We start from the raw sequence: 20946 nt of genomic DNA, 5'->3' as shown, positions 1-20946 counted from the left end.
AATGGAGTTTCAGTCAAATCAAGCGAAGAACAACGGATTATAAACTTTGCCTTAAGTCTTCTCATTAATAGTATGGGAAAAAAGCTTCAAACTTCTGTGCTTTTAGAAAGTTTTGATACTGTAAAATAATGCTTATAGTTTAGCAGAATTAATAGTAATTTCATGTAAGTGTCAAAAGTATTTGTCTTAATATAGACCTATAATGAAGAAAATACATTTAAGACATTGGTCAGTAGCTCAGTGGTTATGAAACCTGTTATACAGGTATATAATTTCTGCTGAATTCTATGACTGTCTTGCATCAGTCGTAATTTACAATAAAATATGCCACTCATTTAATAAGACTGGTATGGTATGTGTATATTAATGCAAGTGTTACCACTACGTGCCATACTTATTTACAGGATAAAAACTGATAGTAGATTTGGCTCACTTTGGCTGATGCATTAAATCAACATAATGCTTTCCCTATGAAAAGCTCTTAGAGGTTGGGTTTTTTTCATTTTCTGCATGCACTCTACTTTTCTATAGGCATTCAAGGCTTTCTTGAAAATGCTCTCTCCTGATTTTGTTTTCAGTTATCTGTGTATTAAGTATTATATACGAGCAGAGCAAAGCTGACTTCATCTGAGAAAGAAATGGTGATTTCAGTCTAAGTCTAATCCTTTTCAAATTGGGTGGATTTATGCCTCAAGCATTTATTTTTTAGCAATTGAATTTTAAATCCCTGGAATCTCTTCAGTTGGCTTATCATTGTGTTTTCTATATCAGCGCGTAAAGAATTATAAATGGCAAGGTAATCCAATATAGTTTCTTCTCTTTCAAGATCTCAGTGTTAACCGTGGCAGACACAGCAAGAACCTGCTCGCTGGATCAGTGCTATAAGACGTTTCTGTCTCCTGCCACTAGTGAGACAAAAAGGAAGATGTCCACCTTCGTTAGCAGTATCAAGTCATCTGACAGCCCCACGCAGCACGCCCTGGGATTTCAAAAGGCTTTCCAGTTGATCCGAAATACAAACAATGGCACCAGACTCCAAGGAAGTAAGTCCCTCGTTGTGCAATCCTGATTATTTCTGAGGCTTGCAAATGTTTTCTTACTTGAGATTCTCACTTTGACAGAGTGTAATGTCTTGAATATTAAAAAAAAGCATATTACTTTATTAAGTAGCATTTACTTGATTTGGAATCAGCATGAGCAGCTGTTGAATATGGCCGTTGCCTTTTAATTTATTTCACTTGCTGACTTTCTTTCGAATGATAATATGGAATTGCGGGATTGGATTGCCTTGATAGCTGACTTATTTCCCAAATGTGTGTGGAGAGGTGTCCTTTTAATGACAATTGCTGTTGCTCCAGGTTCATTGACTTATTGCCAAAACATAAATATGTGGGTAATTCACCCAACTGGAATCCTATGGAAGTGGCCCATGCTTTTCAGCGAAAAGGGGTTTTTGAGAATACCAATTTTGGGTGAAATTTTATGCAATGTGAGGTTGGCCTGGCTTGAATTGTCCTTCGTCATAGAATAACCTCCTGAATTTTGGTGCGTGGATTATGGGCTTTCTCCTTCCCATTCCCAAGATCGGGAGTTCCCATTCCCGTTGCTTCGTCCTGTGCCTGCTCCAACAGATGCAAATTCTTCACCAGCTCAGAACAGAAGAAAGTGAAAAAGAAAATCCCAGGGATGAAAGTGCTTTGCAAAGACTAAGATGTGCTCCTACTTCATGTGACTCCTTCAGTTTATAAAATGATGCCTTCAATATTAAAGGTTCAGCCAACTTCTGAACTTTAGGCTATAGATGGAGTGAAGCTCTTATCTGACTGTACACTGCTCAGCTGAAAGATGGCTTGTCAAGGGCAGGTTTTTATCATCCTCTAGCAAAATGATGAAAATAAAACATCAAAACAAGAAAATCCAGCACTGCTGAATCTGGCTGGGATAAGGTGCATTAATCATCAGTAGTTATTCCAAGAACATCAGCTGTATAGAGTCTTGCAGCAGCCTCCTATGGATCTTTTCTGTTTGGCACTGTTTGTGTATTAGGATTAGAATGTTTTGTCGTTCTTCGTTGATGTGAAAACACATACTTTTACTAGGTTTCATACCAAACAACTATTTTTAGGGCACAAGTACAGAAAGTTAAAAGGCAAATGCTTTGGATTTAGGTTTTCTCTAAGTGTTAAAGATTTTGAAGACCTAACGTGTATACAGCGAACTTCAGAATTCATAGGGCAAGATGCATTAGGTTTGAGAAGAGGATGTTTATAGAACATGCCTCATTTTTGTGTAAATAATCTTTTTATCTTTCTAAAAAAGAAAAATAAGCCTAGAAAAAAATATAATTCATTTCACTGCTAATTTTCTAACATCCTGTTCCTGGAGAACAATGTGTGGGTGTGTCGGGGAAGTTTTTGAGATACGACCTCACTCCTGAATTCACACTGAAAGAGTTGAGGAGGAAATGACTGGTAGGAGGTGGAAGAATTGTGCTGCTGAACACATCGGAATTTCCTGCCAATGAGTACCAACATTCCCTGAAAACACTCTGATTAAATAGGTAGAGTGTGTATGTGTGCGCATATATATTAAAAAAAAAATTAAAAATTGCAGTGTATGAGTATATTATACACACACACTATTGATGGGTGCAGTAATGATACACTGAATATAAGGGCCATTTTCTGCTGTTGAAGTGTAGTCTATCAAATAGCGTAGGATGATCAGCTGTTTAATGATGAAACCTGTTCAGCACTGATCCCCAGTGCAGACTTAGGACTGTCTTATGTTAGTCCTGCTTGCAAAGCTTTTAGTCTGCAGCATCAGGCTTGCCTGCAGTATATAATAGCTGTACTGTAGCCTAGGAAACACAATTTTCCTTAAACTACAGCCAAAGCTGTATTAATACTTGGCTTTGCTTTTTTTCCTAGCTTTAAAGCTTGTTTAAAAAAAAGGAGGGGGGGCAGAAATTCCCCTAAAATTAACAGCTCCTCTTAGCCTGTTTGTATCAAAAGCTGAATCTGGTCGGAATTCTTTACAAGTATGATGACAAAACACACAAGTAAAAGCATTCGTACCTATCTAAAACATCCCACAGCAAAACCACAAAAAAAACAGATGAGACAACAAAGATGGTGTATAACCAACTAACCTCGTGTGCTTGGGATTATATGGTGTTGTATGATCCCTACAAGTGTCTTAATGACATGCATAAACCACTTCTAGTACTGAGATATAATATGATGAAACAGGATGGTGTGTAACAATTATTTGAATTTACGTGTTCAAAGGCTTTGAGGCCGTTTACCAAGAACATGCTCAGCTTGAAAAACGTGTTCGGCTCCCTGGGAAAGGAGCCGATGAGGAACAGCGATGTGCTGCGTCACGTTTCTCAAGCGTTATTCTCCAGCCTGTGCCACGCGAAGGCATCGGGTGCTTTTCCTCCCGCTGTGTCCTCCAGCGACTGCCCTGCGAGGCCGGGACTGAACCACAGCGGGGAAAAAAGGTCTTTTTCAGGGGCTTTTGTGGGATACCCGCCACCGTGCTGCTGCAAGGCTGATTGGATCGCACAGGCAGATGTTGCTGGAAGGGAGGATGAGGAGGGTCCTGTGACCACCAGCACCAGCTGCAGCAGTGACGGCTGGGAAGGCACCACACACTGTTCATGTAGGAAATACCATCAGATGCAGCGCAGCTCTGCTCTGTAGAGTTGCAGGACAGGAGAAGAACAGTGGGTCAGCAGACAAAACTTGCATTTATTTTTTCGCTTTTGTTAAACCCTCTCCGTGGATTTAGAGTGTCTCCCACGCTCCTGCCTGGTTGCAGCCGGGCCAGAAGATGCCTGTGGGGTTTGCTCAGGAGAAACAAGCCATGGTGCTTCTGGGTGGCTGGTAGGCACCAGATCCAACAGATCTTTCTTAAACAATGTGAATAGAAGTTTAACAATGAAGGATGTAATTCATGAAACTGCAGTGTGTTTGTCCATCGTACATTCCTGTGAATCTCACAAATGAAGCCGTTGGCAGTATATAGTTGTAAGCAGATGTAGGGGCCCTTACCACGACTTTCCCGAGTTAAAAATCTAATGCACTTTCTGCTCTCTCGCTATATAATTCTTTTTAGATACCGATATGGTCATAATTTATCTCTCGGCTGGGATTACATCAAAAGATTCCTCGGAAGATGATAAAAAGGCCACTCTACGTGTCATCAATGAAGAAAACAGTTTCCTCAATAACTCAGTAATGATTCTTACTTACGCGCTTATGAACGGTGAGAAATGTTTTTGTATTTCCAGTGGATGTAAATTCCCTTTCGTTGTACAGCTCTTTTATTGAGCTCATCCAAATGTAATTCCACGCCTTATTGGGAGCAGTTCGCTAATGGGTTTTGGCCGGTGTAATCCAGAGGCTGCATCCAGATGTTCTCTCTTTGGTGTGTGAAATTATATGCCCCCACTATATGCTTATATATCACAGTGCAGCTGCTCAGGATATAAAGTATTATTGCTTAAATTGCCTAGTGGCAACCAGACTGAATTAAATTTGATAACAATTGCAACTGTCACCCTTCCTGACACTGCCTGTTTTTCCTGGTGCAGCAGAAGGGCTTTTATTTCAGTCATGAGCCAACGTCAAATGTAATCTGAAGTGCTTTGATAACTTAGGACCCAACCTAGGAGTGAAGTTAAATATGAAGATCACACACAGAGTAGTTTGGCATCCTGTGCCTTTTCAACGCAGCATTTTTAGTAAGAAGGCTGTATGTTGTGTTACTAAAAACTGCACCTAGACTCTAGGCAAGGAAGACAATGTATCATTTGGCTGCAAATTTAAATACTCATTTGAGACATAGTATGTACAAAAGTATTAGATTTGTCTGCAGGAATTGAGCCTGAGACTTATGTAAAATGTGAAGCTTTAATGTTTAAGCTAAATAACAAAGCCTGCTATCTCCAGAGGTGTACAATACGCTTCTGGTCCTGTGTGTGGAGCAGCCACCGGTGGAGACCAAAGAGCTGTCCTGTGGATTTATGGGTCACCTAAGTCTTTTTTAGAAGATCTTTGTTTAAAGTGGTGATGTGAACAGCACATTGAATTTTTGCATCGTGCAGCAGCATGTGAAGGCAATCTTAGTAAATTTTGAACTAGGTATTTACTTCTCTTAAAATGATACAAGTCTTTCATCACTTTACCTTGTTGCCTAAATAGTATATTCAGTCCTACAGTACAGCATGTGTATCATTTTGTTTTTATTGACATCACTTTGGAGTAAGATGCAGAAGTCTTGATGGAAAATAAGCTCCTTCTATTTCTCGTGTCTCTGTTTCAGAGGGGGTGACAGGTTTGAAGGAACTGGCCTTTCTGCGAGACCTGGCAGAGCAGAACTCAGTGAAGTACGGGGTGCCAGACCGAACAGCCCTGCCCGTGGTCAAGGGGAGCATGATGGTCCTAAACCAGCTGAGTAACCTGGAGACCACAGTTGGCCGATTCTACACAAACCTCCCCAACCGAATGATTGATGAGGCGGTCTTCAGCCTCCCTTTCTCAGATGAAATGGGAGATGGTAAGTGCTTACACTGAATTTAGGTATAAAAATGTCAGATATTAGGTTCCTTTTTGCTTACATGTGGTCTTATGAGGTGATGCTTTTAGGTGTGTTCCCAAGGCAAATTAGCCTTTCGTGTCAGTAGGTTTTTTATCTGCAGAAGATCTGGTTATGAAAAACAGTGGTAATAAGGAAAGGAATAGATAGATTCCGACTGGATTCTCAGGGGTGAAATTTGTTCTTACATGTGTACAACATCCATAATTTAATTTGTGGAGGGAAGTGCCATGTACTTGAGGGAAGCAATCTTGTCATGTTGAATTGACAGCCCCGACAATGCTGCACTGTTGCAGGGTTCATTATTTCAGTCCTTCTGTCTGTCTGGAGGTCTTACAGGTGGACTCAGGGGGTTGCACAGACCACGCAGCAGAGGAGAGAAAAAGTTGTTATTGTTGGAGCCTCCCTTCCCTGCGGAGCCACGCACATGACCGTGGAGGCACCCTTCCTGCTGCTGTTCCCCTTTTCTCTGTTTGCACCCCAAGCTGTGGCTTTTCACAACTGGTTTAGCACCAATTCCGTGATGCAGGTCTGTAAGGATGGGGCTGCCGGACACTGGCAGTCAGACCCGTGTAAAGAGGGGGCTTAACAAATGGCACAAAGAGAGATTATTGAATATTGTCCAAGATTTGCTCTCCTCAGCTCTTCTGTTAGCTTCAGCACTCTTGCTCTGTCCCCAGCACAGAACGGTAGAGGAAACCTGAGCGGGCTGGTGATCACAGAATCATTTTAGTTGGAAAAGACCTTTAAGATTATCAAGTCCAACCATTAACCCAACACTGCCACTACCCCATGTCCCTGAGAACCTCATCTCCTGTCTGTTTGACCCCTCCAGGGGTGGTGACTTCACCACTGCCCTGGGCAGCCTGTTCCAATGCCCAACAGCCCTTTGGGGAAGAAATTGTTCCCCAGATCCAACCTCAACCTCCCCTGGTGCAACTCGAGGCTGGAGTGAGGGATACACTGAGTTTAATGGAAGCCTGGTGACAATTTTTTCCATAGACTGTGAATGCATCCTGAAGAATATTTTAATGCAGCAGATGTCTGCAGTCTGGTTTTCCCATCAGTTTCTAGTTTATGCTGACATGGTGGGAAGCTGCATGGATCTGCCCTTTTACTTAAAAACTAGATGCCATGTTACCAAACAGTGTGTGTTCAATTTTACCTCATTTCACCACTGCATCCAGTAATGGAGAGACTAAAGGTGTAGATACCAAAAGAGACTTCTGGGAGCGTACAAGCCTGTTTATATAAGATGACACATATGTAGGAATGCAGAAATCAGTTTAATTTGTGCACTGCAGGAGGATCCTTTGCGTGTCCTTAGTTTGGCCAGTGCGTTGGAGAAGTTGAGGGTTATGCTGAAGAGTTTTCAAGGGCTGCTGAGTTCAGGTTGCACATTTGCCTTGTGTGTTGAGTCCCAAAACAAAGACTATTCCTGAGCAAATCTCTTCTGAGTCAGGGTGCTTGTTACTTTCTGCATTTCCTAACCTCAGTAATTAGGCTGTGTTATTAGTCTCTCACAAAGTCATATCTGAGCATAATGGAAAATCTGAGCAACAGAAGGATTAGAAATGGTGCAATAGAGGAGCTTTGTCTTCCATAAATATTGAAGTGTACTTAAAAGCTTATGCATGCAAATGAGTTTTATATTGGTTTGAAGGAAAACAGTCACTGAGTTTCCAAATAGCAGTGGTGTAGAAACTAAGAGAAATAAGGTATTACTGAGAGTTCTCACCTCAGGCACAAGATGCGTCTCAAACCATTGTGCAATTATGGGTATGATTCCCAGGACAAGTGATCATACTGGGATTTAGTTAGGCAGAGGAGGTTTAATATTCTCAATTAAATGAGCTATAGTTCACCCCTCTTGTTGCTCTACAAGTACAAATTCTCTTCCTCCCTCCTCCCCCTATTTTCAAAATTGCCTTAAATGATGTTAAAGGAACAAAAAGCACTATCTTGGCTTTTCATGCAAATGCATTTCTTATCTGCAAGGCATCGACTTGTAGACTGAAAAAGACCCTCAAAATGTTGATTGTGGTATATATTTTAATAAATAGATTAAATGTACCTTAGGTCACTATCAGAAATACAGACATTAATTAGCGAGAATGGCTAAAAGAAGACAGACAACAGATAAGCTGCTTGGCTTCCCTGCAGGTGTGCCAATTTTTGTCCATATTCTAGCAAGGAATACTATATAAAATTTAACTGTATAACATGTTGAAATGGCAAAGTGCGTGCTCTGCTTCCTCTAAAAATAATTAACTAGGCATTATTGCTGATGGTTTTGTGTTATTTCTCTCATTCTAAGGCCTGATAATGACTGTAAGTAAACCGTGTTACTTTGGGAACCTGCTCCTTGGGATTGTTGGAGTAGACGTTAATCTTGCATATATCTTGGAAGACGTCACCTATTATCAAGACTCCTTGGGTTCCTACACTTTCCTCATTGATAATAAAGGTAAATTTTTGGCTCAGATGATCTCTTCTAGTCCCATTGAGGTCATTAACCATCAAAAGGAAACTCTTAATTCTCATGTCACTAAATAGTCTATATGTAATGAATGATAATATTTATTAAAAGATTAATCGCACATTGTTTGGTTAGTTTTGCCCGAGAGTTGCAGGGGACTGTAGGTGGATTCATGACTTGAAAATTCCGTGCTGGAGTTTTGATGTGGAAATGCTTACTTGCTGTTGAGATGTTCAACATGTGTGACATTGAGGTTTTCTGTAAAAACCGGTGTATATGTATGTTTAGCTCTTTTCCTCTGGTCCCAACCTCTTTTTATTTCTTGATTCTTCGAGATGTCTTTCATTTGTGACTTATCTAGTTCTTCATTTGCAACTTCTTTGATAATATTGCTTGTTCACTGACATTTGTTAAGCTTTTGCAAAACTGTATGGAGTTAGTGTATTTTTTTTTTCTTTCCTATGAATATTCACCCTGGGCTCAGTTTTTATAATGCACTCAATGTATGGATTGGTGTCTTTATTTTTTAGGATACACTCTTATGCACCCATCCCTTACCAGGCCGTACCTGCTGTCTGAGCCACCGCTCCACACAGATATCATCCATTACGAGAACATTCCGAAATTTGAGCTGGTGCGCCAGAACATCCTTAGGTAAGAAATCTGAGTTGCAGGTCTAAACATTAGCAGTCCTAGGGCACTAGAAGTGTTTTAAGGGAATATAAGGTAAAGTTCCTTTTCCAACACTATTTGGATACTTGGACGGATTTCCTCCGCACCACAACAGTTCTGCTTTGTTTTTTCCTCCAACTTTCTTCGTTTTGCCATCTGGTGTACTCAGTGGTTTCTACAGCTGAGCCGGGTGATGCTCTTTCTAATCTCCCTCTTTTCCTGCGTTTGGTCTGGGTTTTTCTTTATCCTTTGTCTAATCCAAGTGTGTGTTTTAACTAAAGGGTGGAGGTACACAAGTGCATTTTCAGCATATATACGCTTTCTCTTCACCTGAGACTGATAACAGTCTCTTCATATCTTATGATATTTTTATAAATGTACAGTAGATAGGTTTCGTGTAAGAGCTTTCTCGGCGTCTAATAAAATGCTGTATGTTTTATTTGCCAATATAGCATTCCCCTGGGCAGCCAGATCATTACGGTTCCTGTGAACTCCTCACTGTCTTGGCATGTAAACAAACTGAGAGAAATTGGGAAAGAAGCCTACAATGTCAGCTATGCCTGGAAAATGGTAAGGACTTCAGGTGACACTGTTGCAGGATGACTTAGAGTAAGTTCATATATTGAAGAGTACATTGAATATAGTGAAGTATTGCTATATGTTGAAGTACGAAAGGTTTGAATTACTCAGAAACCGCATGACTGTGGGTTTTTTTGTTACAGGGGTGAACCAGTGAAATTGCCATTTCAGTTTTTTTACCATGTCATCTTCAGAGATGTGTCTGTATGCACATGTCTGTGTCCTTGCTTCAGCAAGGGACTCATTTCATAAGACAGATGTAATGTACAGTCACATAGAGATTATATTCGTGCGTTCCCAATGGAAGTAAATCTATCCCGGTCTGGATGTCACACTGAAAGGCAGATGACACATAAATACTTACAGAAACCATGTTTGAGTACAGGGCTGAGGTGGTGTTCATCATGAAGTCATTCTTTACTTAATACTGTTATATGAGGGGTAGAGTAGTACAATCCATTAATGAATATAATTGGGAAAATGTCAGTTTCTCATTCTGATCTTTTTCTCAGAACTTTATCAGCAGCCACTAATGGTGTTTTCTGTAATTTAACACCTTTCTTACAAACATTAGTTATATCGGAGCTTTCATTGAAACAGAGTACGATGTGTTTGCAACAGGCTTTATTCCCAGTTGTAAGAGCTTTAAGAGTGCTTCTAGCAGCAGTCTTCCTTTCTTCAGTTTAACATATCTGAACACTAATCTTGACCCAGGGATTAAAATGGAATGTAAAGGTCAATATAATCCAGGTGATTTTCTCTGATGTCAGAAATAATTGGCTACTTTTTTGTGCCAACAAACTTAGGAGGGTACTTGTGGATCATTTCACAGTATTAAGTTAAATCCAACCGAAAAGATTAAGCTGAGCAGTTTTTAAGAGATTAAATCTGTCATTGTGTAACAGAACTTCACGTAGGAGGGCGTCTGGAGCTAATTTTCTAATGTTGTAATGCTACATTAAATATCAAACACCCTTGCAGAGCAGCTGGGTAACTCCAGGTTTTGCTAGTCTGATGTACTATAAGATACTTAAAATATACAAACCAGTAAAGCATGTGACACACGCAGCGCACAATTAAGAGTGGTAATGATAAAATCTTATTTTTGAGAGTTAATTTGTCTGTATTCTTCATAAAGGGAATACCAGTGTGTTTTATCAACTCTGCACCTGAAATCTCTCCTCTGTTAATAACACTTCAAAAAGTATCCACAAAACAGTGTTAGAAATTATTGCTAATTGAGCAACAAAATTAAGGTCTTAATGCATTCTTTTTTCCTGAAAACTAAATATTTGTGCATACACTATGGAAAAGTATTTTTAATACAGCTCTGGTCCATACACAACGGTTACAGACTGGAATGTGGCTGGTGGGACTGAGTTGCAGTAATCAGAGCACTGAAGACAAGTATTTGTATCCTGCATAGACACCAACACGGCTTGAAAGTTTTATCTGCACAGTTGTTCTCTCTGTTTTCTGTGGGATTAAGTCCGTGTATTAGCTGCTTTGAAAAAGAGTTGTCTGTTTTGAGAGAGAGTGGGAATTATGATCCTTGAGAGCATGGCAAAGCGTGATACCACCTTCCAGAACTGGATGGGATGAGTGGTTAAAGAAAAGAGAGTGAATGCCAAATAAAAAATAAGTTCTGTAACTCCTCCACCCTTTTTGTTTGTTTGATGACATGCCCATGTCTTTCAGGTCCAGGACACATCCTTTATTCTGTGTGTTGTGGTGATACAGCCAGAAATACCTGTTAAGCAGCTGAAGAATCTCAACACTGTCCCCAGCAGCAAGCTCTTGTATCACCGACTGGATCTGCTGGGCCAGCCCAACGCCTGCCTGCACTTCAAGCAGCTGGCGACCTTAGGTAAAGCTTTCTTGCTGTTCCTCTTGACCTCCTGCGTCTTTCTGCAGAGTTGTGGCAGCTGAAAGTAAAACTCTTCTCACGAAACCCTGGAAATACTCTCCTCTTGAGAGGCTTTTGTTTCCAAGGCTGATTTTCTAATAGCCTCTCAGAGCATTTCATTGATCACAGCTACACTGCCCAAGGGTGAACACTTGCATGAGTGAACACAGTGGGATTGCTCATCAAAATAAGAGAGAAATGCACCATGAGCCTTGCTCGAGTTCCCAGAGAGTGAAGCGGGGGTGGGAGATGTCTCAGCAACCTTAAAACAAAGTTCTGTTCTCTTGGCTGTAAAGCAGCTTATTAACAAGTAACGTAAGTAGGATGAAGTCCCGGCCAGTTGTGCGGGATTACTTTTTGACTGATGCAAGTTTTTCACTGCCAGAACCATTTAATAGCATCGCTCATGTGAAGTCAGGAGTTACGTCTGTTGGGGGAAACTGTGAACTCCTGTGCTGTGATGGTTTCCAGACCTCCCTTACCTGATTCAAAATTCTCGGCTCACTGACACGTATCTGCTTTTCATAAGCTAAGTTGATTCTGTTCTACCTGACTGATTTCAGGAGTTGCACAGATATACTGGAAAGAGGGAGAGTCTCCATGGCAGTGTAAGTTCTAGTGTATTTGGAAGGGATAGCAAACTTAAAAAACATAGTATATTCTAAGAACATAGAGATTTTTTTATATAAGCATCGTAAGTTGCAAGCTTTCGTGTTGAAATATTAGTCATGGGGGTTTTGCTAAAATTTATGCTGTATTATAAGAAGTTCTGAATTAAGTGCTTTTGTTTGTAGCAAGGTTTGAAGGTCTTATGGATGGATTAGCAGCACAGTTGGGATATTTTCTTAGCTATATTGCACTGCCACAAATAACTAAGTGAGATTAGATTGGAGGAGTTATGGAGGAACTTGACAAACCTATGGAAATTGCTTTGCCAATTGTTTAAAATATAGGTTTTTTTCTTTCTTTAATGTGGTGCCTAGTCTTCATTATCTGATATCCAGAAAGACAAGATATAAATGGAAAATATCCAAAGAACGCGGTACTAAGCTGACAAGTGGAAAAACTTCATGCAAAGCAAAATGCAATCACATCAGAATATTTGGTCTGGGAAGCAGATGAAGGGCTCTAATAGAAGTTCGTGAGTGATGACTGCAGTACATATGGTTGCTGGATGTATGGTGATGTGTTTGAGAGGAATGTGAATAAAAGCAGAACACTTCACATACTCTGGTGAATTTTTTTCTTTGGAGACCATTACACATGGGGAAATTAGGTTCCATGGGTCAAATATTCAGAAAAGGCATTATTCTCATCCTCCAGCCCTGCATCATCATCGTTTTTTCAAAAGGAAAAGCTCTCTGGTATTGCAGTTTTGCACAAGGAGAGTTTACTTTCTGGTCTGTTCTGGAAATTACCCCAGACAGCCACACATTTATTGGTAAGCTCCCCCTCTGCACTTGTAGTTCTCCGTTTGTTCATTATCTGTAATTGAAAGTGCTCATTTTTGTTTTCCTCTGCTGTATCCAACCTAAACATGGGTAAGTAATTTCTTCTTTAGCATTAAGTCTTTTTTTAAGGGCAAACAGCTTCTGTAATCTTTTGAAAAACAGTAGTGTTGAGGTTGTTTAGACTTTGAGAACAAGGGCACTAAAATTACCAAATAACCCATGGAGATCAGAGCAAGTGGACTAACTTTGTGACTTCTGTATTTTGAAGCAAGAAAGGTGGTTCATGTGCAATGTAAGTTTTGTCAGTGCCTGGGGAGGTGAGATGTGCTGGTCAGCGCTCCATTTTGAGTGAAAAACTTCACATTTTCCACCCTTTCTTGCAGTCCGCCCGTGACCTGAAGGAGCTGTGCACTTTGCATACTGACACGTGCAATTCTTTGTCCATAACATTCCCGTATTTGCTTCTTTTCAGAAAGCCCTACAGTCATGCTCTCTGCAGGCAGCTTCTCCTCTCCGTACGAACATCTCAGCCAGCCCGAGACAAAGCGGATGGTGGAGCATTACACGGCCTATCTCAGCGACAACACGCGCCTCATCGCCAACCCCGGCCTCAAGGTGTGTTCCTCGGTGCTGCCCGCTCTGGGCAGCCCTGGAGACCCTGGGTTCCTCATGTCCTACACCTGCATCCGGGGGGGAGGACCTGAAATATCCATCTCCTGATGCTCGTAGGGTTACGGAGCGGTGGTTTGGAGGGATGTCCCCACGCCTGGAGTGGTGGCCATGGGCTTCAGAGCCTGGAAGACTGGAGAGAAGAGGGGAGGGAGTTTCTTCCCTAAGAGGGGGGGAGTTTGTTCATAAGTAGCTATTGAAATGAGCACTAGAAAAATTAAAGCTGCAGTAAGTTCTTAGCAGAAATACCTTTGTGTTCTTAGGCATATAAATGAGAAATTTCTATTTTGTGTGCAAGCAGGGCAGTTTTTATATTTACGTGAAGTAAAAAAGCAAATGCTAAAAGCCGCAGAGATAATGACAATAATATTTCATTATAATAAGCTTTTCCTTTGCTTGGAATGTGCCAGATCTGTCTGGTGTGAGACGACTTTAAACAAGTAATTGAGTTTAGATGATCTTCGATGGCTCTTTAGGAAACCCCGCGAGCGGCTTATTATCTTCTCATGCAAGTCTTAGAGGAACCCTGCTAGGTCTGCCTTTGTTTTGCAGTTCTCTGTCAGAAATGAAGTAATGGCTACCAGTCACGTCACAGATGAATGGATGACACAAATGGAAATGAGTAGCCTGAACAGTTATATTGTGCGCCGTTACATAGCAACCCCCAATGGGGTGCTCCGAATTTACCCCGGTTCCCTCATGGACAAAGCATTTGATCCCACCAGGAGACAATGGTGAGTTTTAGGGTACTGTTCCCAAAGCTTTGGATAATCTTGGAGGGCAATAAAGAAAATATTTGGTATCGATTTCATAGCCTGTTTTATTTTTATGTCCAGCTATAAACTATTTAACTAGAAATATTTTCTTGGTGGGTGAAAGGCTCAGTGCTTAAATAAAGCCAGTTAAAACCTGTATTGTTTCTAATTTCAACCCTTTTTATTTTAAGTGATAGTTTCTGTCTCATATCCCTGTTGTGGCAGATGGGAATATAAATATTCAGAAAATTAGTATCCCCTTCAGGGATTAGCTAATTCGGGAGCGTTTTCAACTTCCTGTGCCATTTTTGGTTGTTAATGTTTTAATCTTCTTGTTTACAGCAGATTTCCTTGATAATTTAGAGTAGGAATTTGCTGGTTTGACTGTGCCCTATTAATTATGCACTAGTATCTGATTTGGGAAAATATTTGTGTACGTTACAAATATATCTACAAATGAGGCAGGCGAGCGCTGTGGAGCTGAGTTGGTCGTGTGGGCAGGATCCGGGCAGGTGCTGCTGCATCCTGACGCTGCCAAAGGCACGAGCCAGAGCCAGGTCCCAACCCACCAGCTGAAAAAATCATTGCCATAGCTACTGATGGGCTTTTATTCAGGTTTTCTTCCTTTATTGTTTTTATTCATGCTTTTGCTGACAGATAAGATGATGAAATTTTGCTCTTGTTTTTTGTAGCGAGATAAACAAGGTGCATTCACGTTGTAAACGAACTGAATGCACTTTTACAATCCCTTGTTTCCATTTAAAAAAGGTCTCAAATTATTTTCATTATTAGTTTTGGGAGGACCTGCTTGTTTTGGTTTGGTTTTTTCTTGCTTTTACACTTCACTGTTTTGCACAAACCATGGTTATGAAAAAGCCTCCATATATAGCATGCTATAGTGTCCTTTTTTTTGTTTTTAATATATAAAGCCAAATGGCAGTGTTTTGGAAAGAAGATGCAAGCAAAGCGCTAGTAAAAAAGTAGAATTTTGTCACTTCCACAGTGCAGTCCAGACTCTGAGGTTAGTACACTGGAAAGCAAAGTAATAGCTTTTTCATACACAGAAGTTTTCCCAGCAGTTGGAATGTCTTTCAAATTTTCATGACAGTAAGAAGATATTTGACATTGTCAACAGTAAGTTTTAAAAGCAATTGTAATTCGTAACCACTTTCTGACATCTTTCCAGATTTGCATGTGTGATTTCTGCCTGCAGGACATCCTTTCTGCTGCCTTTGCAATGTAATGGTTTTGCCAGTGTTTGCTTTGAGTTTGAGCCTTCGCCGGCACTAAGTCATGTGTTGTTCTGGGGAAAAATGTCTAAAATGCCATCTCTTGTATTCAGTGAAGAAGTAAATTGAGCTTTTTTAATGCATTTGTATGTACTGAAGAACCATTCATTGAGCAAGTCTGGTTAAGGTCTGGGTCCTAATCACACTTACGTACTCATTTAATGTTAAGAAACTTTCATTTGGTAGCACATTGTTCCCAGTGTGCAGAATTCAGTGTTTGTGTTTCTGAAAAATCTAGGATACTGCCTTAAAGCTTGCAGTAATTATGAGTTTCTTTTGGCTGCCCTCAGGTACTTGCATGCAGTGGCTAACCCAGGACTAATTACCTTTACTGGTCCTTACTTAGACGTTGGAGGGGCAGGCTACGTCGTCACCATCAGTCACACTGTCCATTCTTCCAGGTAAATGGTGTTTTGAGGTTTGTGTCAAGTAAGAATAATGTCAGTTATCCAGATGTGCTCTGGGTAGGAGAGGAACATGCTGGCTGACTCCCATGTGTTCCAGAACTGAAAACCAAACCTGGTTTTACAGTGCTTTTGATGAAGTGTGATATAACCTTGTGTAGACAGTGGCAATAGTATGTTGAAACACTGAAAAATCCATGTTATGTGTATAGTTTATATTCTGTAGCTTTATTGATATACGAATAATAACAGTATATAGAAAAAAAGGGCTGATTCATGACAATTGATTCTATGAGAGTGTGCTCCTGGATGAACATGAGCTGCTATGTTGTGTGTGCAAGACAAGGACCAAGGAAGAGGAGAGGGATCGCTTTCAGGGGGCAGTTTGGGATAAGTTCCCTCTCTGCTGGTAGTCAAGTACATTTTCCTCAAGATTGCTAATCTCTAAATTTCCTGAAGTTACTCACACTTACACTTCTGAAGTTGTGTGTACCAAGGTGATGTTTGAAATGGCATAAGAGGTGTAAAGCAGATCTACCGAACTGCAAACAGGTCAGTCCGCAAAGGTGGTTTTCATTAAAGATCTGTCCATACTCCAGACATCAGAGGAGCTCCTTGCCTGGGCTGTTTAATTCCGCACTTCTGGACAGGGGCTTTCAGGAGTGAGAAGAACTTGAGAAGCCTGTAAACCTTCAACTGCCCTTACAGGATTGCAGAAAACAAATCAGAGTGCAAACAGCGGCCTGTGCCTTTGGGATCCAAACCCCATATATGTCTAAAGGACCATCATGTAGTTAATATTACCTGCGGGAGAAGTGCAGTGGGTCTCTCTATGAACATCTCATCAGTACTGGAATGATCCTTTCCTTGAGGACCAGACCTTTTTTGGTTCTGCTTCTTCCTGGCCAGGCCCCCAGCCCAAGGCTCAGGTTTGGTTTTGGATGTAGGCTGTTTATAGGAGCTCAGTTTATAGAACATGTACTGAACCTTTCTATCACAAGCTCTCCCAAGGTCCAGAAATTGTAATTACTCCTTTTGTTTTTTACATGGAGCCTCTTCCAAGGCTCTCACTGAGCCATGTGCCTTCTGCTCATGCTCCATCTAAGACCCCTCCAGTACAAAGGTAACTTTTAACATTGCACTGGTAAATACAGATGACAAAGGCAGCAGAGCTCAGGATGCTGCTTTTCAGCTCTTCTCAGACATCTCAGCGTTGTTTGGGGTTTCCCACCACAGGACATCTGCCTGTCTTTTTTGGCAGGAGTATTATCGGGCTGAACGCCTGCATGGTGCTGCTCAGAGGAATTTACTTAAGGGAAATAAGCACTTGAGTGAGAAGTGCAATTAATCATGATTCTGATTTTTATCTAGCAAGCGATGGTTCAGTTAGCTTTAAGAACTTAAAGCTCACGTGGGTTATTAGAACATGATTAAAGAATGGTTAAACAAAGTTTGGCAGATGTGAGTGTGATTCTTGGGTAAATATGACCTCTAAAGCTTATACTCACATGTGGTTATAATCCCCAAAGAGGTTTTAGTTAAAAAAAAAAAGAGGGTGGGGGAGGAATCAGTAGAGTTAATAGGCACACTCGCATTAGAAACTGCTGTGTGGGTTTAAATAACAACATTAGTTTATCTGGAACTGACACTCATCTCTCAATCCTGTTTTATGTATCTCTCATTTCTTTTTTGGAGGCTGGGAATAGAAGATTCATGCAAGAAGCTGTTTAATACAGTGTGCATCAGCAAACCAGAAGGATTTATTGTTTAAAAATGAAGCTAAAACATTTACAGCGTTCCTAATGGCTTTTTGTCTATTAAGACAGAGCAGTAACTTCATAGCTTGATGCCTCATCTCATCCAGTTAAATGTATCTGTGCTACTTCACTGTCATTCTCTTTCCCATTCCTCCTCCATGAAATGGGTGCTGTTAAAAATAAATTAAACACGGGTTTTTAGAATCTATATTTATAAATCTACTAATTAAATTTGACTACATCTTCACTCTGCCTCTTTAAAAGCAAACTAACTTCAGTCCAGTAAGCAGAGTTGGTTCTATGTGGACAAGGGGTTGCCAGCAGCCTCTGCTGTGCATAGTCCAGCTGTGCCTTTCAGTATCTTCTTTTTCTAAATGTTTTTATTTCTGTCTTCAGAGATAAAATTATTTAGAAAAGTAAATTTTAAAAAGTAGTGAGTCAAAGGTGTCTCCTTTGCCATCAACATAAGGCCCACATGGGTGCAAAATAGCCTGCCCTGCAGTTTGAGGATGAGCTGATCATTTTGTGTCCTTGAGAGGTGACCGGGTCTGGCTGTGCCTCCTTGGTGCTGCAAGAAGCCAACTTTGAGAGTTTGGGTGTTAGAAATGGGGGTGTGACAGGTTCCCTTGTCATTCGGTCCAGCCTCAGCCTACTACACACCACTGCATCATACAATCCTTTTCATAACCGGCCCTAATAAATATTATTTGCCTCTGTTATTAAATTTGGAGACTTTTGTTGTAGAATCTTGCTGCTCTGATGCTCAGCTGCCCGGGGAGTATTTGCACCTTAGTTCAAAACTGTCTGGGTGTTTCTCCTGAGGGGAAGGTGGGAACTTGGCAGAACAGGAAGTTTTGGAAAAATAACAACATAAATAGAATATAATTTCTATCTGGAGCTTTCAGCACCCGTTTGCTCTTAGCCAAATGTTGAGACTGTGCTTCTGCCAGGAGAGCTCTTGCAGTGGTGTCGCTGGTGGTGAGGAAGGTTAAAAGTGTAACCCATTTTTACCTTTATAGAGCCGTAAGAAGATGCAGTTCCATACATCAGCCCATTTTCGCCTTTACAGAGCTGTAAGAAAATGCAGTTCCATACATCAGCCTGAGACTGTTCTATCAGTCTTTGATGTGTTGGTTGCTAAGGCAACTGTGTATATTCCCAAACTGGTGTGTAAAAATAGGAACACAAGCGCATTTTTCAGTCTGGGCAAAATATTGCACTTCCCGGCAGCTCTTGCTGCGGGTGCTGGTGAGCAGCCCCAGAGACCCCCAGTCTGCCCTTCCCTAAACGTTTATTTTATGGTTGCCCTACGCAGGGGAAAAATACTGAATCAGAACGTTTGTCAAGTGGTGTGGATTTAAATCTCACCTGGCACTCAGGAGGCAGTGTCAGCTTAATGTGAATTACTCCTGTTTAATTCCAGCTCGTATGGATAACTGGCCTGGTCGCAGGATGTGATCTGAAGCATTTAACACGGCGCTCGTTAAGCAGCACCTAATTACCACCTAGTTGCCTGGTGCAAGGCAACCTCCTTCATGTCTGTACCTTGGCCAGGTTGTTTTTTTTCTCTGGCTAAAAATCCTAATCACTCCTACACTTTGGAATTTAGCAAAATATCTACGGCAGCTTCACATTCAGGTCCCGACACTGGAAGCTGAAGCAAAGTGGAGCTGTGTAGGATGGAACCTCCCCAAGGCTGTGGGGATTCGAGTGCTGGGAGTGCAGCAGCTGTGTCCTGCCATCATTTGTGGGGGGAATTTTCAATCCTAATTTATGTTGCTAAATACTGAACATCTATAGGTAGTAGGGGTGTTTGTGAGAGCTGAGGAAGGTTCCAGGGTGTGGATTGGCCCTTGCTGGGCTGTCTCCTGTCTTCATGGTTTGGTTGCATAAGGTGCAATATAAGTTGAAGAGGCTTCAGGATTTGCAGCAAGTACCTAATGCTGTTAAGATGCTGTTCTCTCCATTTACAGCAGCTTTAACTTCGTCTAAACACGAGCAAGGTGAACTGAGCTTCAGCGTGGAGGTCTGGATTTGAGCTGGGTGTTTGTATGCCAGAAAAGCCAGTCCTCTTTTCAAGTAGGGAACCGAGTAATTAAAATATTAATGATTGATGCAGGTGTCAGAGCCTTTTTCCTTTTTTTCCTCCCCTCTTTGCAGCACACAGATGTCTTCAGGACATTCGGTGGCAGTGATGGGCATCGACTTCACCCTCCGATACTTCTACAAAGTTCTCATGGACCTGCTGCCAGTTTGTAACCAAGATGGAGGAAACAAAATAAGGTAAAGCCGTTCCTTCCAGGCAATATACATCTAAAGCTATTTTCTTTCCCTTTAAATAGATGACCCTGAAGAACTTTTCAACTTAATTTATTCCAGTATTCTGTTACTTTCAACGTGTGTTCTCTGATTTCCACTAAAATTTGTGCTTGTTATTCTCATGATGATTATATGGACTTCTTTGTTATTCAAGAGCAAACTGTCATCAGCTCGGTGAACAATCTACAGAAGATAACTAACTATTATTTTTGTTATATTTAGACTTCTCTGAAATCCTGGGCAAAAAAACATTCTATATTCAATGAACACACTTCCCATTCTCTTCTGTTTGTTTTCATTTTACCTGTTTAGTTATTGTGAGCATGTAATAATGACGTATTATCTCTAGTTATCTTAGCTATGATTAAAAATACATACTTTTGTTATATTTTTCTCAGAAACATGTAGCACAGCAGTAGTCAGAAGAAGTCTGAATTCTTTGGGAGTATTAAATTTTGGTTTGACCTGTGTGTACCTTAATAGTTCCTCTTTCCCCTTTTTTCAAAAATCACATGGTGGAGCGTGGGGGCAGATTCTGTGTGGATCTGGAGTAACTCAACAATGTGGTTTGGGCATTGTTGTTTCTTTGTTTGTTTTTAAACCTTAAATTTGGAAAAGGAAGTGGTTTTCTGCAATCCTCCCATTTCTCTTTTGGTTTGGGTATTTTTTTATACATTTTATGGTGTACAAAAACCAAACCAAACATTTCTGGTTTGGCATTCCTTCCCCCCCCCCAGTAAAAAACTATTCATAATCAGTGGGGTCAGATGTTTTATTCTGTTCTTAAATTCCCTAAACGATGAATTTCAAGCATATTGTTGAATGTTTTGTTAGACCATTCTAACGTAGAAGCTGGATCTAATGCTTAACAGCCCCTGCGTAAAGGCTCGCAGGTACCAAGGGACAACTAAGGGTTTTTTCAGTATATCTCTCCGCTTTTTCTATCTGCAGTCATTCTGGGTTAACCACAAGCCTACTCGTTCTCCTGTTTCCTATGGCATCTTTCAGAAGAAAAACAAAACAAAACACAACATCACAATTTGGGGCAGTAAAAAAAATCCA

At 40.8% G+C, this 20946-nt stretch overlaps 1 protein-coding gene across 4 annotated transcripts in view; it reads left to right on the top strand.

Moving 5' to 3' along the window:
• Nucleotides 1-20946, top strand: part of CACHD1 (cache domain containing 1) — a 141277-nt gene that overhangs the window by 108715 nt on the left and 11616 nt on the right. For all 4 annotated transcript variants that reach the window (XR_010474263.1, XM_065071989.1, XM_065071987.1 and 1 more), the window contains 11 exons: nt 827-1043; nt 4123-4272; nt 5332-5565; nt 7922-8071; nt 8614-8737; nt 9208-9325; nt 11033-11201; nt 13164-13306; nt 13913-14094; nt 15695-15805; nt 19726-19848. Coding sequence is in view for 3 of the 4 variants with exons in the window: in XM_065071989.1 (XP_064928061.1) it covers nt 827-1043; nt 4123-4272; nt 5332-5565; nt 7922-8071; nt 8614-8737; nt 9208-9325; nt 11033-11201; nt 13164-13306; nt 13913-14094; nt 15695-15805; nt 19726-19848 (1721 nt within the window). In the remaining variant the exon portion in view is untranslated. The remainder of the gene's footprint in view (nt 1-826; nt 1044-4122; nt 4273-5331; nt 5566-7921; nt 8072-8613; nt 8738-9207; nt 9326-11032; nt 11202-13163; nt 13307-13912; nt 14095-15694; nt 15806-19725; nt 19849-20946) is intronic.

This window comes from Columba livia, chromosome 8 (assembly GCF_036013475.1).
Source record: "Columba livia isolate bColLiv1 breed racing homer chromosome 8, bColLiv1.pat.W.v2, whole genome shotgun sequence".
Classification (NCBI taxonomy): domain Eukaryota; kingdom Metazoa; phylum Chordata; class Aves; order Columbiformes; family Columbidae; genus Columba; species Columba livia.
The sequence above is the reverse complement of the archived record's forward strand: the minus strand, read 5'-3'. Positions and strand labels throughout refer to the sequence as shown.